This window comes from Morus notabilis, unplaced genomic scaffold, assembly GCF_000414095.1.
Source record: "Morus notabilis unplaced genomic scaffold, ASM41409v2 Scaffold688, whole genome shotgun sequence".
NCBI lineage: Eukaryota > Viridiplantae > Streptophyta > Magnoliopsida > Rosales > Moraceae > Morus > Morus notabilis.
The window spans coordinates 51,781-69,652 of record NW_010366867.1 but is presented as its reverse complement, the minus strand read 5'-3'; the positions used below and the strand labels follow the sequence as shown (position 1 = coordinate 69,652).

The 17,872-nt window shown below is 38.6% G+C and overlaps 1 protein-coding gene and 1 long non-coding RNA gene across 2 annotated transcripts in view; one reads left to right on the top strand and one right to left on the bottom strand.

Annotated features, from left to right (window-relative positions):
* Positions 1–1,558: 1,558 nt before the first annotated feature.
* Positions 1,559–2,341, bottom strand: LOC112094115. Its single transcript, XM_024174242.1, has one exon. The coding sequence runs from the start codon at positions 2,339–2,341 to the stop codon at positions 1,559–1,561; it is 783 nt and encodes a 260-aa protein (XP_024030010.1).
* A 762-nt stretch (positions 2,342–3,103) lies between these two features.
* The window catches only part of LOC112094114, a 32,448-nt gene continuing 17,679 nt past the window's right edge, over positions 3,104–17,872 (top strand). The window contains exons 1-6 of the long non-coding RNA XR_002903366.1: positions 3,104–3,205; positions 3,345–3,445; positions 3,518–4,620; positions 4,749–4,845; positions 4,940–5,039; positions 5,559–5,641. This is a non-coding gene — a long non-coding RNA (uncharacterized LOC112094114). The remainder of the gene's footprint in view (positions 3,206–3,344; positions 3,446–3,517; positions 4,621–4,748; positions 4,846–4,939; positions 5,040–5,558; positions 5,642–17,872) is intronic.

Here is a 17,872-nt window from a genome sequence, read left to right as displayed (position 1 = left end):
TCTTCAGTTTGAGGAATTCCAGTTACCTCATAGTCAGCCATCCAAGCCGGTTTTCTTCTGTTTCGAGGTTGCTCAATATTTCCTGCTTCAACTGGTGGAGTGAGTTGAGTGATTGGTGGTTGCTGCTCCTCTGTAGGTTGTACTTCTTCCATAGGTTGCTGCGTTTCTTTTTCATTTTCTTCATCCAAATCAGGTTGTATACGTTGTTCAACATGGTTTTCATCCCAAAACCAGAATCGTTCTTCATCAAAAATCACATCTCGACTAATGACAATTTTCTTGGTGATAGGATTGTACAGTTTGTATGCTTTTGACTGCTCACTAACACCAAGAAAAATGCATTTTGCACCTTTGTCATCAAGCTTGCTCCTCTTTTGATCTGGAACGTGTGCATAGGCTATGCAACCGAAGATTCTGAAATGCTCAACACTTGGTCTGCGTCCACTCCAAGCTTTTTCAGGTGTCACGTTTTGAACAGCTAGAGTGGGACTTTTGTTCAATACGTGAATGCTCCAATTGACTGCCTCTGGCCAAAAACTTCTTGGAATCCCGCTTCCCGTCAAAATAGTCCGCACCATGTTCAGAATAGTACGGTTCTTTCTCTCTGAAACACCATTTTGTTGCGGTGTATAGGCGGCTGTAAGTTGCTTTTGAATTCCATGCTCCTCACAGAAATTTACAAATTCTTGTGAGTTGTATTCTCCACCACGATCATTGCGAAGAATCTTTATAGGCATGCCCACTTCCTTTTCAACTAGCGCTTTGAAACTTTTGAAAGCTGAAAAAGTTTCAGACTTCTCCTGCAAAAAATAAACCCAAGTTTTCCGACTATAATCATCAATAAACGTTATAAAATAACGTTTATTGCCATTCGAAGTCGGATTGATGGGTCCACATAAGTCTGAATGAATAAGTTCTAACACCTTCTTCGCTCTCCATGATTTTCCTTTCGGAAATTGATCTCGATGTTGTTTGCCAACAACACACTCTTCACAAACTTGAGAAGGACTTTGAATTTGCGGAAGACCTGTCACCATATTCTTCTGTTGCAGCGTTTTTAGACCACCAAAATTCAGATGTCCGTAGCGAAAATGCCACAACCATGGCTCATCCTTCACCCTTGCAGAGAAGCATAATTGAGTAGTGCTATCAAGATACAAAGGGAACATCCGGTTCGTCGTCATGTTGACTTGAGCAATCAAGCCCAATTTTTCATCTTGAATGCGACAAACTCCATGTTTGATAGAGATCTCATATCCCTTCTCTTGGAGCTGGCCAATGCTAAGCAAGTTAGTTTTCAAATCTGGTACAAAGAAAACATTAGTAATAATTTGAGTAGAGTTCTCCATGGTGTGGATCTTAACGTTGCCTTTGCCCATGATCGATGGTTGCTGCAGCCGGTATCTAAGTACCATAAGTTTTGATGAACATCTTCTTTCGCATGACAAGCCATCAAGAGAGAAACTTCTTCTTCTTTCTCTGCAAAATTTGCCTTCGCACCACGGTCTCTGTTGAGATTAGTCCTGCATTCAGACTTATAATGGCCATACTTGTGACATCAAAAACATTCGACATTTGACTTGTCACGACCTTTTCCTTTCGACTTGGAGTCAGTTGCATGTTCTCCATCTGCTTTGTGGTGTGCGTTTTTGTCCTTCCATTTTCCTTTTCCACGGCCAGGACCACTGGGATTGGCTGCTGCCTTCAAAGCTTGTTCTTCATACTCCTGTTGGACAATTTTCTGCTCATGAACCAACAAAGAACTTTGTAATTCGTCAAGTGAAAGCGTATCAACATCTTTGGATTCTTCTATAGAACAAACAATAAAATTAAATTTCGGTGTCATTGATCTAAGAATTTTCTCAACGATGGTGACATCTTCCATCTTCTCGCCATGGATTTGCATCTTGTTAGCAATTGTCATCGTTCTTGAGAAGAAATCTATAATCGACTCTCCCGACTTCATGCGCAAAGTTTCAAATTCAGTTCGAAGTCTTTGAAGCTGCACCCGTTGTGCCTTAACGTTCCCTTGGTGCTTCTTCTTCATGGAGTCCCAAATCTGCTTGGAGGTGTCTTTGCTAAGAATTGTCTCTAAAGTTACTTGATCAATGGCTTGGAAAAGGTAGTTTTTGGCCTTAAGGTCCTTCAACTTCAATGCTTCCAACTCTGCTCTCTGGGTCTCCGACAACACTACTCCGGTTGCTGGTTCTAGTACTCCAGACTCAACAACTTGCCAATACTCCTTGGACCTCAAGAAGTTCTCCATTAGCATACTCCAATGATTATAGTGACCATCAAAACGGGGAATTGCCAGCTGCACAAATGTTGTTTCTGACACCATTTGCTTCTGCAAAATAGAAAATAAGTGAAATAAAAAGCTACTGCTATCACTCTATTTCACTCCCTTACTTACTCACGTGAGTTTACTATTTTTTTTTTTTGATGGCTCTGATACCACTGTTACAAAATATATATAAAAGTGGAAGAAGACAAAGATGAAGAACCTTTTTATGTTTTTCTGCCAATAAAAACTGAACGTACAAAGCTCTTTATATAGAGCAACATCAGGAGCCCACTAACATGTGAGAGCCCACTAAATCTAACGTGCAAAAGCTAAAGACTCGGTAAAATAACAAACCATTATTTATCAGTAAAACAAACTTGCTAAGAAACAGTTCAACACTACTCCACTAAAAACAAACTCCTAAATACTAGGACAGCTGTTAACAAATACTAGAACAGCTGTTAACAAAACAAAGACTTTTCAGAATACGTGTCTCAACACTTTTACATGCTTTTCTTTAAGCAAAATTGAAAACCGATTACCATAATAATGAGATTAGGAGCAAGCCGTATCGACATTTCAGAAAGTGGACACTATTAAAGTTTTGGAGGAAAAAAAAAAAGGGAGAAAATACTTTTAGGACTTTTTTACATATATAGGGCACTGCACTTGCTAGAAGTACTATAAATAAGGGTAGATGGTATATTCTGGTATATTAGTGAGGCATGATACTTAATAGTAAGCTAGCTAATATACATTATGTTAAAAACAGATTTATGGTTATATGAATAAATCTATATATCAAATATTTGCCGTTTGTCATACTATTGGTGTTCATGTAGCAGGAGGTGATGTGCTTGACAAAGCAAGGGCAAAGAGCACAAAGCCCTTCTTTGGCAAGAGATGCTCTGGCCTCGTCTGGTACATACTACCACACCCTATAGCCATCTGTAGCATTGTTTATAATATATCTTTAAATTTCCATATTCGTCGTTTTCTTTCGTTCTGCTGAACTCCTATGCCTTATACCTTCTTGGTCATTTCTTCTCATATACCACAGAGGCTGTTTAGAACATAAAGGTGGGTTCTTTCTACCAAATTGACCACTCCAAGCTCCCTCCCAAGACCCCGGAGCAGCTCTAATCCACTAGGGTGGCGATGGTAATTTTCTCGCCAAACCCACTTCCAAAATTTTTTTATTCAATTTCTTTTGATTAGTTATCTGTTAACTAGGCATCAAAAGAAAGTTGCTAACTGGATTTACGGAGGTGAGTGAGAAGGCTGGGTGAAACGTTTGATTGAGGTTCCAAAGCATTCATTCCCTTCGCACCCATTTCAACGAAGGGAAAAAGCTGCCAGCATGGCACCTGAGGTGCTTGTCAGGAGAATGCCATCTCAGGAAATTGCTGAAGACGGGAACTTGTGGAGCTTCTGGGCATCACGAGCTTTGGTAGTGGAGAGAAATGGCAACGAAGACGTGGTTTCTACGAATCTGAGCTTAACTTCACTGGTATGGTTCGGTGGGGCAAGCGCCGGAGAGTCCGCTTCCTTGATCGCCATAATGAGTACAAGCTCGGTGTTTTAGCAAGCACTGCCAATGATGATGATGACGATGACGATAACTAGGCAAAGAAAGAAGAGGAGGAAGATCAGAAAGAGAAAGAGGAAGAAGTATAGGAGGGAAGAGGGTCATGTGAAGCAAGAGACCGACATATTTGCGGTTAAGAACCGTCGCTCTAGTAAGAGAAAGTGCCATGGTAAGAACAGCAAGACTGATAATTTGAAAAAAGCAAAGAGTGATAAGAAACAAAATAAAAAACTTCTGAGTCGGAGAAAGAAAATGGCTTTGAGAAACTCGATATAGAGATGGTCTACTGCAAGCTGAGGACTATCTTTTAATTAGTTTCTTCAAATTTCACTGATTTTGCTCTTCATTTTTCCTTGCTAATGGTCCTTGGTGATTGAATCTGTGGAAGTACAAATTGGCTGAGGGGAACATGTTGAAGATTATGAAGGCAAAAGGTGCTGTGTTTGGGAACCCAATACTAAGGCCAGTCTTGAGAACTGAGGCACGCAAGCTGATTGGAGACACGGAGTTGCTAGATCCCATTTACTGAAGCACAAGTACGAAAAGGTGGCACCTCCGGCATAATTCTGATGAGGCCACGGAGTACTGGATAGAAAGTGCTGATTTGGTTAACGTTAGGATTGAGGCTGGGGTGCAGGACCCTTATTGGACGCCTTCAGCTGGATGGAAGCCAGGTGATAATCCCACAAAGGATCTTGTTTGTGTAAGAGAGATTGAGACTCAAGAAAGAGACGGTCAATATCAAAAAGTAAGGATTCTATGTGATGTTATATCGACCTAAAATTTGGCTTTTTGTCGTTAAAAGTGCCATCTTTTTCATATGTTTTATGTTTTGAGAGTTGGGACCTTTATACTTTTCATCATTTCGCTTTATAGGATTTTCCAGGAACTCATTTTGAAAAAGGAAGACTGAGGAGCATGATTCCACGAGAGAACTTAAGCAGCTTAGAGAACAAATGGTCAAGATGAAGAAGTAATGTTGATGCGTTTGTTTGGCCTCTTTCTTGTCTTACTATTCTAAATATGTATAATTCTCTAGCAAATATTGATTTGATTATTGAGTATAGGAATATGGAGGAGCTCGCCTTCAAGAAGCCAGTGGAGGCAAACCGAAATTCTAAGTCCAGTGTAAAATTTGACCAGGAAGGCTCTTTACTCCTAGTGAAGGTTAGTTGTGAAAAAAGGAAGACTATTTGGAATATTTGGCTAATAAAAAATAGTTGGAAATTTGACAGTCAATATGGGTGCGTTTGGAACTCGTTCTAAAATGATTTTATTTTTTGTATGAAAATGGAAATGAAAACGTTTTCAATCTCAAACAAAAATAAAAAATGAAAATGCGTTTTGTAATTTTTTTAAGAGATTGTTTTCCGTATAAAAAAATCTATTAATGTTTCTCTCTCTCTCTACTCGAGAAAGGAGAAAACGGAAACAAAAAATGAAAAACGACTAAAATTCGTTTTTCATTTTTCTCTCATTTTACACTAAACTAAAAAATCATTTTCATTTCCGTTTTTTATCTTTTAAGTGTACCAAACGCCGTTTCTCTCCCGTTTTCATTTTTTCTTTCTCCAAAAACGTGAAAAACAAAAATGGAAACAACTTCAAACACACCCATAATTATCTTATTTTGACTGAGATCCTGTTTTGGTAAGTTTTAACACTTACGTCTATCTGTTCCAACAGAAAATGCGCATAGAGTTGGTGAAAAGAAATCAAATGTTGGTAAGCGGCTGGTGGAAATTCCTGATTATTTGAGTAAAATGGAGGTACAAAACGTAAATTCTAACTTCCAGTTTATGGTTGTATTTAGAAAGTTGAAATTGCATGCATGAGTTATTGTTTAATAAATTAGTCTTAAAAAAAAAATTAGGAACCGTTTATAGCTTTGTAGTACATCAGACATATTTTGATGAGTGTTAACATTTTTTATCCTTCTAGTTCATTTAATGGCAACCAAGATTAAAGTTGGTCTCCTTAATAAATGGTATTGTAGTTCAATATTAATTACTTCCCGCATTAATTAGGACAATGATTGGGTTTCGTCTTTGATTCTTACTGAACGCAGGACTGAGGGAAAGCAATTTTTGATTATATTGAAAACGTACAACAGTGAAACAAATAAATAGATCAGCCTAGGATCTGATCTTTATCCCCCTAACTAATATCCCATAAATATAGGAACTGATAACTACTCCTAAATATATCTAGAACCGATCCTAATAATTAGTTTAAATTTAAAAACATAACAAAAAATCCCTATCTTTCTACACTCCCTTTCAAGTTGGAGCATAGATATCAATCATGCCCAACTTGCTTGTTAACAAATCAAACTTTGTCCTAAACAGACTCTTGGTTAGGACATCAGCTAACTGTTGCTCAGTGGTAACAAAAGGCATGCAGATAACTCCACTTTCCACTTTTCTTTGATAAAATGCCTATCATTCTTGACATGCTTCGTACGATCATGTTAAACCGGGTTGTTTGCTATGCTTATTGCTGACTTGTTATCACAAAATAGTTTCATGGGAGCTTTTGACTCCAGTTTCAGCTCTTTAAGCACTCTTTTTAGCCATAATAGCTCACATATTCCATTAGCCATAGCCCTAAATTCTGCTTCGGCACTACTCCGGGCTACTACATTTTGCTTCTTACTTCTCCAAGTAACAAGATTGCCCCAAAGGAACGTACAATAACCTAATGTCGATCGTTTGTCTATAATAGAACCTGCCCAGTCCGCATCTGTGAACGCTTCCACACTCCTTTGGTCATTTTTTTTTTTTTATAACAAAAGACCTCTTCCAAGTGACCCTTTTAGATACCTTAGGATCCGATAGACGGCCTCAAGATGTTCCTCATATGGTGAATGCATAAACTGACTTACTACGCTAACTGCAAACGCAATATCAAGCCTTGTATGAGAAAGATAAATCAGCTTTCCCACAAGACGTTGGTACCGCCCCTTTTCAGTTGGCACTCCCTCTGATTTTTCTCCTAACTTTTGGTTTGGATCCATAGGTGTGTCACTTGGGCCTCTTTCACTTCGCGGATTCGAGTTTTTAATTTGAGCTGAGATGTGACATTTTCTGAGAGCTTTTCACTGTAGCAGAAAAAGTTAGATGTGATATTTTCTGATAGCTTTCTACTGTAGAAATCTAAAACTGAAAACTCGAATCGGTGAAATGAACGAGGCCTTGGTCTGCATCCCACTCATCCCAGTTTCTTCAAGTAGGTCCAAAATATACTTCCTTTGAGACACACAAATCCCCTTCTTCGATCTAGCAACTTCCATTCCCAGAAAATACCGTAAGGGTCCAAAATCCTTCATTTCAAATTCTGCTGCAAGGCATTTCTTCAACTTGGTAATTTCTGTCTCATTGCTACCAGTAAGAATTATATCATCGACATAGACAATCAAAATTGCTATTTTACCACCACTAGTGTGCTTAATGAACATAGTGCGATCAGTTTGTCTCTGAGTATAGCCTTGTTGCTTAACAAATATGGTGAATCTCGCAAACCACACCCTTGGAGATTATTTTAAGCCATATAGAGACCTCCTGAGTTTACAGACTTTTCTTCCAAAGCTCTCTTCAAAACCCGGTGGAGCATCCATAAACACTTCTTCTTCTAACTCCCCGTTAAGAAATGCATTCTTAACATCTAATTGGTCTAGAGGCCAATCTAAATTTGCAGCTACAGAGAGTAGGACCCGAACTATGTTTAGCTTTGCAACAGGAGCAAATGTCTCCTGACAGTCAATCCCATAGGTTTGTGTAAACCCCTTAGCCACCAATCTCTCCTTGTAACGTTCCATAGTCCCATCTGAATTAAACTTCACAGTAAAGACCCATTTGCAATCCACCGGTGTCTTTCCTTCAAGTAATCTCACTTTCTCCCATGTGCCATTCTTCTCTAGGGCCTCCATGTCCTCAAAAACAGCCTCCACTTAGAGCTTTATGTACATTCTTAGGTACATCCACACTTGACAAATGTGAAATAAACAAAGAGTAGGAAGGTGACAAATTTTTGTAGGACACATGATTTGAAATAGGATGTTGAGTACATTGTCTAACATGTGGAGTAATCTTAGGAAACGACTTAAAGCAGAGAAAAGAATTGCACCAAGTGACAAGTCGTTTTGGTTAAAAGCTTAGTTCCCACCTAAGATGAAGACACGTGGAAAGGCAATGGAGACTTCCGAGTTTAGTCGGTCCATCATCTATTTTATGTTATAAGTTTGAGGACTTGAAACTTCACCAGGCACATATACAATTCTAGAGAGAGAACTTCTGGGTTTAGAGAGAGAAAGGAGAACTTTTGGTTTTCTGGTGAGAGAAACAGTAAGCAAGGATAATAGAAAAGAATCTGGGAGAGATTTTGTACTGGGTGTTCTTCCACTAGGTATTCTTTTCGGGTTGCTTAGTATTTTCTCTGGGTTTGCTCTAAATTAGGGTTCTTATTGTAATTTGAATTGCGGCTCTTCTTGTATTGAGAGATTAGAGGGTGTAATAACTTTCTCTGATAGTAAATAGAGCTTTTCTGAGGAAGAGCTCAACGGGGATGTAGGAATTATTTTCGAACCTCGGTCAAACAAATTCTTGTGTTCTTGTTTTTCCTGGATCTTTAATATTTGTGATTTCTTGTTTTAAGGTGAGTCTGTGTTAGAATCGGTCTAACAGTGGTATTAGAGCCAAAAGGTTCATCGGCGAATTTCAAGAATTCCAGTGGACTCACACTAGGGTTTTGATAATCTTTATCAAAATTTCTAGGAAATCAGAAATCATGGGGATTACGAGGTTCAAGCTTGAAAAGTTCGATGGAACATGGGATTTTAGCCTTTGGAGAAAAAAACTAAGGGCCATCCTCGTGCAACAAAAGGTGGCAAAAGCTCTAGGCGACATGAAGGATTTGTCGGTGTCTGAAGAAGAGAAGGCCGAGATGCAAGAAACGGTGTATTCAACAATCATTATGTACCTTTTTGACAACGTTCTCCAGCAAGTAAATGAAGAAGACATGGCGGCTTAGGTATGGCTATACTTCCTTGGAATGGATCCTGAGAAAAGTCTAGAAAAGAATCTTGACGTGTTCAACAAGATCGTCATTGATTTAGCCAATATCGGAGAAAAGGTAGAAGAAGAAAATCAAACCATAATCTTGCTTATCTCTTTGCCCGAGTCGTATAAGGATGTAAAGAATGCCATTAAGTATGGCAGAGAGTTTAACTCTTGATGATGTATTGTCGGCGTTAAGATCTCGTGAATTGGAAATCAAGAATAAGTTGAGTCAGAGAGGAGATGAATGTCTGTTCTCAAGAGGAAGGCCTCAGAAGAAGGACCAAGATCGATCCAAGAACCGACGCAACTCTAGATCAAAATCTAGGAATGGACAGAGGAAGTGTTTCTTCTGTAACAAACTTGGACGTATTAAGAGATTCTGTAAGGAGTACAAGAAGAAGCTTGCAGAAAAGAAGTTAGAAAATGCAGATGCGACTGTGGCAACTGAAGATGGAGGTTATGAGAGTTCTAAAATGCTGGCAGTAGGAGTAAATCAGAATGATGAGGAATGAATACTTGATTCTGGGTGCACATATCATATGTGTGGTTCACAGAGTGCAAAAGCATAAATGGCGGAAAGGTTCTAATGGGCAATAACATTCATGCTCAGTGGTTTGTCTAGGTTCGGTAGGTTTTAGGACAGAAAAGAAAGTATATTTCATTGATTAATTCCTGTACAAGGGTTACAATATTTATAGGAAAACTATCCTATAGGAATGGGAAAGTATATCCCACGAAAAAAGGAAACTAAATCCCTTGAATGAATGAGATCATTATCTCAAGGAATCTCTTTAAAATTGAAAAGATAAACTACTTTCCTAATTTATCTCTAAGCCCCCATTAACCGGATTGGTGCATATCCAGTCCATAACTCTAGCCTACTTTCCTGATTTATACACTCCCCCTCAAGTTAGTGCATAGATATCTATCATGCCCAACTTGCTAATGAGAAACTCGAAGTTTGGTCTAAATAATCCTTTAGTAAGAAGAACATCAGCCACTTGTTGCGAGGTTGGAACAAATGGCATGCAGATGACTCCAGCTTCAATCTTTTCTTTTATAAAATGCCGGTCGATCTCAACATGTTTTGTTTTGTCATGTTGGACTAGATTGTAGGCAATGTTGATCGCTACTTTGTTGTCGCAATACAGCTTCATAGGCATGATCACAGGTCTTCTTAGTTCCTCCAAAATATGCTTGAGCTATATCATCTCACAGACCCCTCGTGCCATTGATATGTATTCTGCTTCTGCGCTGCTTCGGGCCACTGCATTTTGTTTTTTGCTCCTCCATGTTACTAAGTTTTCCCATACAAACGTGCAGTAGCCAGATATGGACCTTCTATTTGAATTAGACCCCGTCCAATCTGCATCTGTATAAGTTTCAATACCTCGTTGTTTATTCTTCTAAAAAAACAACCCTTTTCCCCGTGAACTCTTTAAGTACCTTAGAATGCAGTAGGCTGCTTCTAGATGTTCTTCATGAGGAGAGTGCATGAATTGGCTCACTAGGCTAACAGTGAATGCTATGTCTAGTCGAGTATGTGATAAGTAGATTAGCTTCCCAACTAGTCTTTGGTATTGGGCCGTATCCATTGGTCTTCCCTCTTTGTTTCTGAACTTCTGATTTGGACCAATTGGTGTTTCTGCAGGACGACATCCACTCATCCCAGTATCTTCAAGAAGATCAATCACATACTTCCTTTGTGAAATTGCAATCCCCTTTCTTGACTTAGCCACTTCCATACCAAGAAAGTATTTTAGTGAGCCTAGGTCCTTAATCTCGAATTCAGAAGCCAGACTCTGCTTTAGGCAATTCATCTCAGCAGTATCATCCCCAGTAAGAATGATGTCATCAACATATACTATAAGAACAACTACTTTCCCATTGGAGTGTCTTGTGAACATCGTGTGATCTGCTTGCCCTTGGTCATATCCCTGTCTCTTCACAAATTGAGTAAATCTCTCGAACCATGCTCTTGGAGATTGCTTTAGATCATATAGAGACTTTTTTAGCCTGCAAACCCGGTTTCCATATTTTTCCTCAAACCCTGGAGGTGGGTCTATGTAGACTTCTTCATCCAGATCGCCATTAAGGAAAGCATTCTTCACATCAAGTTGCTGTAGTGACCAATCTAAGTTGGCTGCAAGTGTTAGGAGTACCCTGATAGTATTGAGCTTTGCCACTGGTGCAAAGGTTTCAAGGTAGTCAATCCCATACGTTTGAGTAAACCCTTTGGCTACTAGACGAGCCTTATTTCTCTCCAGAGATCCCTCTGATCTGTATTTCGTTATGAACACCCATTTGTAGCCAACAGTCTTCTTTTCCTTCGGCAGTTCTGTCACTTCCCATGTTCCATTATTTTCAAGGGCCTTCATTTCCTCAAGAATAACTTCCTCCCATTAAGGAACCTTTAGAGCATCCTGCACATTTTTAGGAGTCTCCACACTAGACAACTGTGAGTTAAAGGCAGAAAAACAGGTGACAGGTTTTTGTAGGACACAAAGCTCGACATGGGATATCTTACACAACTTCTAACCCCTTTGCGTTTAGCAATGGGAAGATCAGACTCAGGCATACAAGGCTTGGATTCAAGATTGGTCAGGTTTGTGTGGATAGGTACTCTGTGAGGATTACTTGGATCAGAATCGGGAATGTTCTGTAGTGCAGGATCCAGATTGATTTGTGGTTCAGGCTCTTGGCAGTGTTCGATAGTTTCAATCTCTATTCCTTGCTTCCGGTTCTTCCTCTTGTAAACCAACAGTTTTTTTGTTCCTGTTTGTTCCCTATTCACATCTTTATTAATGTTATGAGATGGCACTATAGGCTCAGGATTCAAATTTCCATTACTTAAATCACTCAACTCCGTATTTATTAGGAAATTTGGGAAATTTGGGCTCTTTGTTGTGACAGATTGATCAGTTTTAGTTTCTATTTCAAAGTTTGAATCTTCACTTCTTTTCTCCCCCTGAAGATGAGAGCCAAAAATGGTTGAGACTCAAAGAAAGTGACATCCATTGTGATAAACATTTTTTTGGATCTTATGTCATAACATTTATACCCCTTTTGGTTCGGAGCATATATGAGCCATTGCATTGCAAACGTCACATCATTGCAACTGTAATTATCCGTGAACTTTTAGTTTATATATATATATATGCGCTTTGTGAAGATATTGAGAAAGACTAAAGGTGCGGGTTTACTTGCTTTTTTTTTAATCTTCCTTCTTTGGTTATTTCTTGATGGGTATAGTGCGATTCATATGAATATTTTCATATAGATCATATGCACATAATTTTTCATATGGCGATCTTTAAAGTGTAATTCATATGAGTTTTTCACTCAAATTACACTCAAAACAATTGTACCCAATAATTTGAAAAACTTTTAATCATTGATTTTTTTTAAAATCACATTTAACTTATATAGATCTCTAAAAAGAAATTCAAGTCTTAGTGATAATCATAGGATTGTGATAAGAATGAGAAACCACACACCATGAGTGCATTAAGAATTTATTAAGAGTATTACAAATAAGAAATTTTCAAGAAATAAATCACAATCCCACACTTTAAAGTGTATATAGGACTTGATTTAAATGTACTATATTTGTTTAATAACAGAGAAAATTAAAACTGTCAGTGTAGAAGAAGACCAAAATATTAAAATATGTATTTACCTTCTTGTTTTGAAATACCACAATACACTTTTGAAGATGTATATTTTTCCCTCACCTCACTGTCACCTGCACCGCACATTTTTTTTTATTTATTTTTCTTTTTTCTCATGTTTCCACACACACACCTGCACCCTCTTTTTTCTTTCACTTCTCACGTTTCCCCACACACCTGCACACCTTTTTTGTTTATTTTTTTTCTCACGTCTCTTCTGCACACTCTTCTGCACACACACACAAAGTCTTCAGAAAAGTTTTCCCTCCAGTCCTTTTTTCTTTCTTTCTTCTGCACTAGCTTCCTTTATATAAGAGAATTCCACATTCTGCACCCTCTTTTTTACCACTACTCCACGTTTTAAAACGTGCATTTTTTTAATCCCCTTCTTTTCTTTTTTTTTTTATTATTTTTTTGGGCCAGCACAAAATTTTATTTTCTCCTCTCAATGTTTTTAAGGCCCATTTGTGATTCATCATTTTTTTACCGCGAACAGATGCCCCCTCAAGCGTGTGCGTGTCATTGATGAACACGTGCGGCGCTTGAGTTCAATTTTTTTTAACTCTCTTTTTGTTATTATTATTTTTTTCTGTTGCCGATGGATGTTTATCGGGAGATTTGTTTAGAGAGGGCGTCGGACAATCGTGGTGGAGAGGTTGATTTTGGTCCAAAATATCGCCGTTCAGTATCGTTAAATGAAATCATTGCCTCTACGGATTCGAAATACCGGGCTATTTTGACCACCACTTGTGAGGTACCTTGTGGAGATTTGAGATACAAATTCTTAAGTGAGACCAAAGTTGTTCAACATCTTCAACAACATGGTCCTATCTTTAATGGAAAATTTCTTAGGGAAATTAACAACGATGATGATGGGGACTGCAGATTTATGGTGACAAAAGAATTCTGCCTGGGGCTTTTTTACAATTTGAAAGAAGATAAAATGTCAGGAAAATTCAATTTTCGTGGTCGAGCTTGCTTTCAACTTTCTCTAATGGAATGGACTGAGCACATTTTAATACATAACCGCACTATTTTACGTAGTGTAAACATTCATGGACCGGTTGATGTTTCTAGGTTCCTCTATGCACTTAATGCTAACGTATGGAGAGCCTTTGTTGAACTATGGGGGCCACAAACTAATATTTTCCATCACAGTGGTGGTGAAAAGAGAAGCCATTCCGGTAGCCTTTGAAATAGACGATGAAATAAAGGTTGTCAACATATACCCTAAGACACTCAGTCCAAGCAATGCCAACATGCCCACGTTGTATGAACTCATGAATGAACCAAGTATTGAAACGTGGGAAGATCTACCGGACTATAAACATGAGTTAGGGAATGAGTGGCACCTTCATGTGGGTAGGAAGTGCAAGAAGAAAGAAAATCGTTTACAAGGAAGTGTGAGGACGATCGAACATTTAGGTATTCGATTTATTGGGAGGCCCGAACTAAAAGAGAACAAAAAGAAAAGAAGAAGAGCCAAGAAAACAAGGAATCTCAATGAAGAAAAATACATGCAACCAATAAGAACGCCATTCACGGTAAATGAATTTCTGCCTAAAACACTTCAAGATGATCCTAGAGCTTTCGAAGAATAAAGGAGCAATAGTGATATTATCTCCGAAATATCACTAGAGGAAGAGCCACTTTATGATGAAGATGCCGTTTATTGTTGCGTGATTTCTGAAGAAGAAGGATAAGAAGAAGAAGGGATGAAAGAGCATGTTTCCTTTCAAAATGCTGTCGGTTCAGAGGAGGTAGATGAGATAACACTTCAGGAAATGAAACGCAACATTCAAAAAGCAAAAGAGGCAAATGAGTTCATGAAAGGCAAGAAACACACAAAAAATGAAGACAACGGAGCCTATCCTAAGTCTATCAGAGAAGAAGAAAATCGCGCAGGCTATGTTAATTACAACATTCTGGCTCATTTAAAGCGTATTCTTTCTTTGTTAAGTGTTTACGATGCTCTACAAATGTCTCCAGAGCTTAGAAAAACGCTCATAACTGCATTAACCGATCCTGAACCTTTTAAAGAGAAAATAGAGGCTCTCGGAGGTAAAATGTCATCTTATGAGATCTGCGCCTCTGGCATGGCATGCATCTCCTTTAGTGACGATGATTACCAACTTGGTGAAGATAAACACAATCGACCACTTTATGTTACGGGAATGATTCTAGATACTGAAATAAACCGCATAATGTTGGATGGTGGTTCGGCGGTAAATGTACTCCCTTTGAAAAGTCTCAGGGCAGTTGGCTTACAACCTCGACATTTATCCCCTTCCCTATTGACAATCCAAGGGTTCAACCAAGCGGGGGAGAGAGCTTTTGGGAGTATCACTTTAAAAATTGAAATAGGTGAATTAAGCTCAAATGTCATTTTTCATGTGATCGATTCAAATACTTCCTATAACGTGCTGTTAGGAAGACCGTGGCTCCATGGGTGTGGCGTTATCCCTTCAACACTTCATCAATGTTTCAAGTTTTGTAAAAATGAGAAAGTTATGAAAGTAAATGCATATATGGACTCGTTTAGAGGGGAACAGGTAAACTACGCTGATGCCATGTTCTACAAATCGGCCGATGTCACAATCTTAAGGGATGCCAAGAAAATGTCAAAAGGAGAAAAGATTAATGGCACCACCAAACAGGTTAAGAGCTCATCCAAGCCCAATCAAAATATGACTTTTAAGTACGTGCCCAAAAGTCAACAAGTTCCTGGACAAAAGGCTTTAGCATCCGTCAAGAGTGTGGTTGAGACATTAATGACCAGTTTCACCTTCCCGCTTCGGAAGCTAGATCAAACTTTTTCAGTTGAAAAAATATAGATCTCAATTACTTTTGGTGAACACGAAAGCTCAAACAAACGTGTTGTAACTGTCAATTCAAACAAGCCAAGGACATTTCCTAACCCTATGTTAAGAAAATCAAAGGGGAAGGCAAGAAAGTTTTGTTAAGGAAACAACATGAAAAAGTTGTAATTAATCAAAATAGCTCTTGTTTGAAAGCAGCCTTTGAGCCTGAAGTATTTACGAAGAGAGAGCAGGACATCTTCTCATAAGAAAATATGAGAAATACAATATCACGAGTTTCTGTCTTTGAAAGAATCAAATATCTATTTGCATCTCGATTAAAATGGTTCAAAAAGAACAAGAAGTGGAAGGTAAAAAAGACAACAAAAATTTGCTTCATCAGAAAAAGAAGAGGTTGTGATTCAAGGGCAACCAGACGAAAATGAACAGGTTAATTGTGTCTCATTCGAAGAAAGTTCTAGTGATTAATCATAAAATCGTACACTTGAATCCTCAGAAGAATTCATTAATACTGTACCAGCTCCTCCAGGATTAGAAGATGGAGGACAAGCAACGGTTGACGAGTTTAAGGGAATTAACCTCCGTACAGAAGAAGACCCAAAACCAGTTTTTGTGAGTGCTCTTTTGACAGCGCAATAACAACAATCATATGAGCAATGTCTTCGAGAATATCGAGATGTACGGAGGATGTTCAATGTGTAAAACATCCAAAGGTGGCAGTGCATAAACTGGCTGTATCAAAGGATGTTCAATGTGTAAAACAAGCCCAAAGACGTGTCCGTCCACAGCTAGTTGCAGAAATAGAAGCAGAGGTTGATAAACTAATTAAGGTTGGCTTCATCCGGGAAGTCCAAAACCCAACTTGGTTGGCGAATATTGTCCCTGTACAGAAGAAGAACGAGCAAATTCGTATTTGCGTAGATTATAGAGACTTCAACAATGCTTGTCCAAAGGATGAGTTTCCACTCTCAAAAACCGAGTTGTTAGTTGATGCTACTACTGGATTCGGGGCGTTATCCTTCATGGATGGATTCTGGGATATAACCAAATCAAGATGGCACCAGAAGATGAAGAGCTTACTGCTTTTCGAACACCAAGGGGCATTTATTGTTATACAATGATGGCATTTGGGCTTAAAAATGCAGGGGCAACATAGCAGAGGGCCATGATTGTCGTCTTTGATGACATGCTTCATAACATCGTTGAATGCTATGTCGATGACTTGGTAGTCAAGACTAAGGGAAGAGAGTATCATTTAAATGACCTTAAATGAGTTTTTGATAGACTCCGACAACACCAAGTTAAAATGAACCCCTTGAAATGTGCATTTGGTGTAACTTCTGGAAAGTTCCTCGGGTTTGTGGTGAGACATAGAGGAATTGAAATTGATCCAGTAAAAATAAAGGCTATTACAGAAATGCCTCCACCTCATAACTTGCGCCAGTTACAAGGAATGTAGGGGAAACTTGCGTACATAATGAGATTCATTTCTCACATGTCTGGTAGATGCCAACCCTTTACAAGGTTAACTTAAAAGAATGTGCCATTTGTATGGGATGATACATGTCAAAATGCTTTTGAAAACAGAAAAAGATACTTGTTGAATCCACCAGTGCTTATGGCTCCAATCATTGAAAAACCACTGATCTTGTATATTGCGGCGCTCGAACGCTATTTAGAAGCATGGTTAGCTCAAAACAATGAAGATGAGAAAGAGCATGCCCTATACTATATAAGTAGGACCTTAGTAGGGGCAGTACACAACTATCGCTTAATTGAAAAAATGTGCTTGGCCCTAATCTTTGCTGTCACAAAGTTATGCCATTATTTGTTGTCACACTCAGTGATTCTCATATCAAGGACAGATCCCTTGAGGTACATACTCTCAAATCTGGTACTCAGGGCGTCTCGCTAAATGGTCTATGGTCTTATCAGAGTTCGATATCAAGTTTGTTCAACAGAAAGCAGTCAAATGCCAAGCACTTGCTGATTTCTTGGTAGCACACCCCATTCCTGACAACATGGAATTGCCTGATGACCTTCCAGATGAAGAAGTATTTGCCACTGAAATGTCTTTCTGGCAGCTTTACCAAGAAAAAATAATGCTGGAGCAGGCATTGTATTCATTACACCATCATGAGGGTTAATACCATATTCATTCTCTATTCTCACGACTTGCACAAATAATATTGCAGAATATGAAGCACTGATCATTGGTTTGGAAATAACACTCGAAATGCAAATAAGCGATCTTTGGGTGTTTGGTGATTCCCAATTAATCGTCAAACAAATAAATGAGGAGTACGTTGTCAAGAATGAGAATTTACTCCGTATCATGAGAAAACGAAGCATTTAATGTCCTAGTTTCTAGACATCATGCTAAGTCACATTCCAAGATCAGAAAATGACAAAGCTGACGCCTTAGCTAGTCTCGCAGCGTTCTTGATTTTGCC

What these genes read in the sequence shown, in the direction of transcription:
- LOC112094115 (XM_024174242.1), bottom strand. Translation starts at nt 2,341, where the DNA reads ATGGTGTCAGAAACAACATTTGTGCAGCTGGCAATTCCCCGTTTTGAT.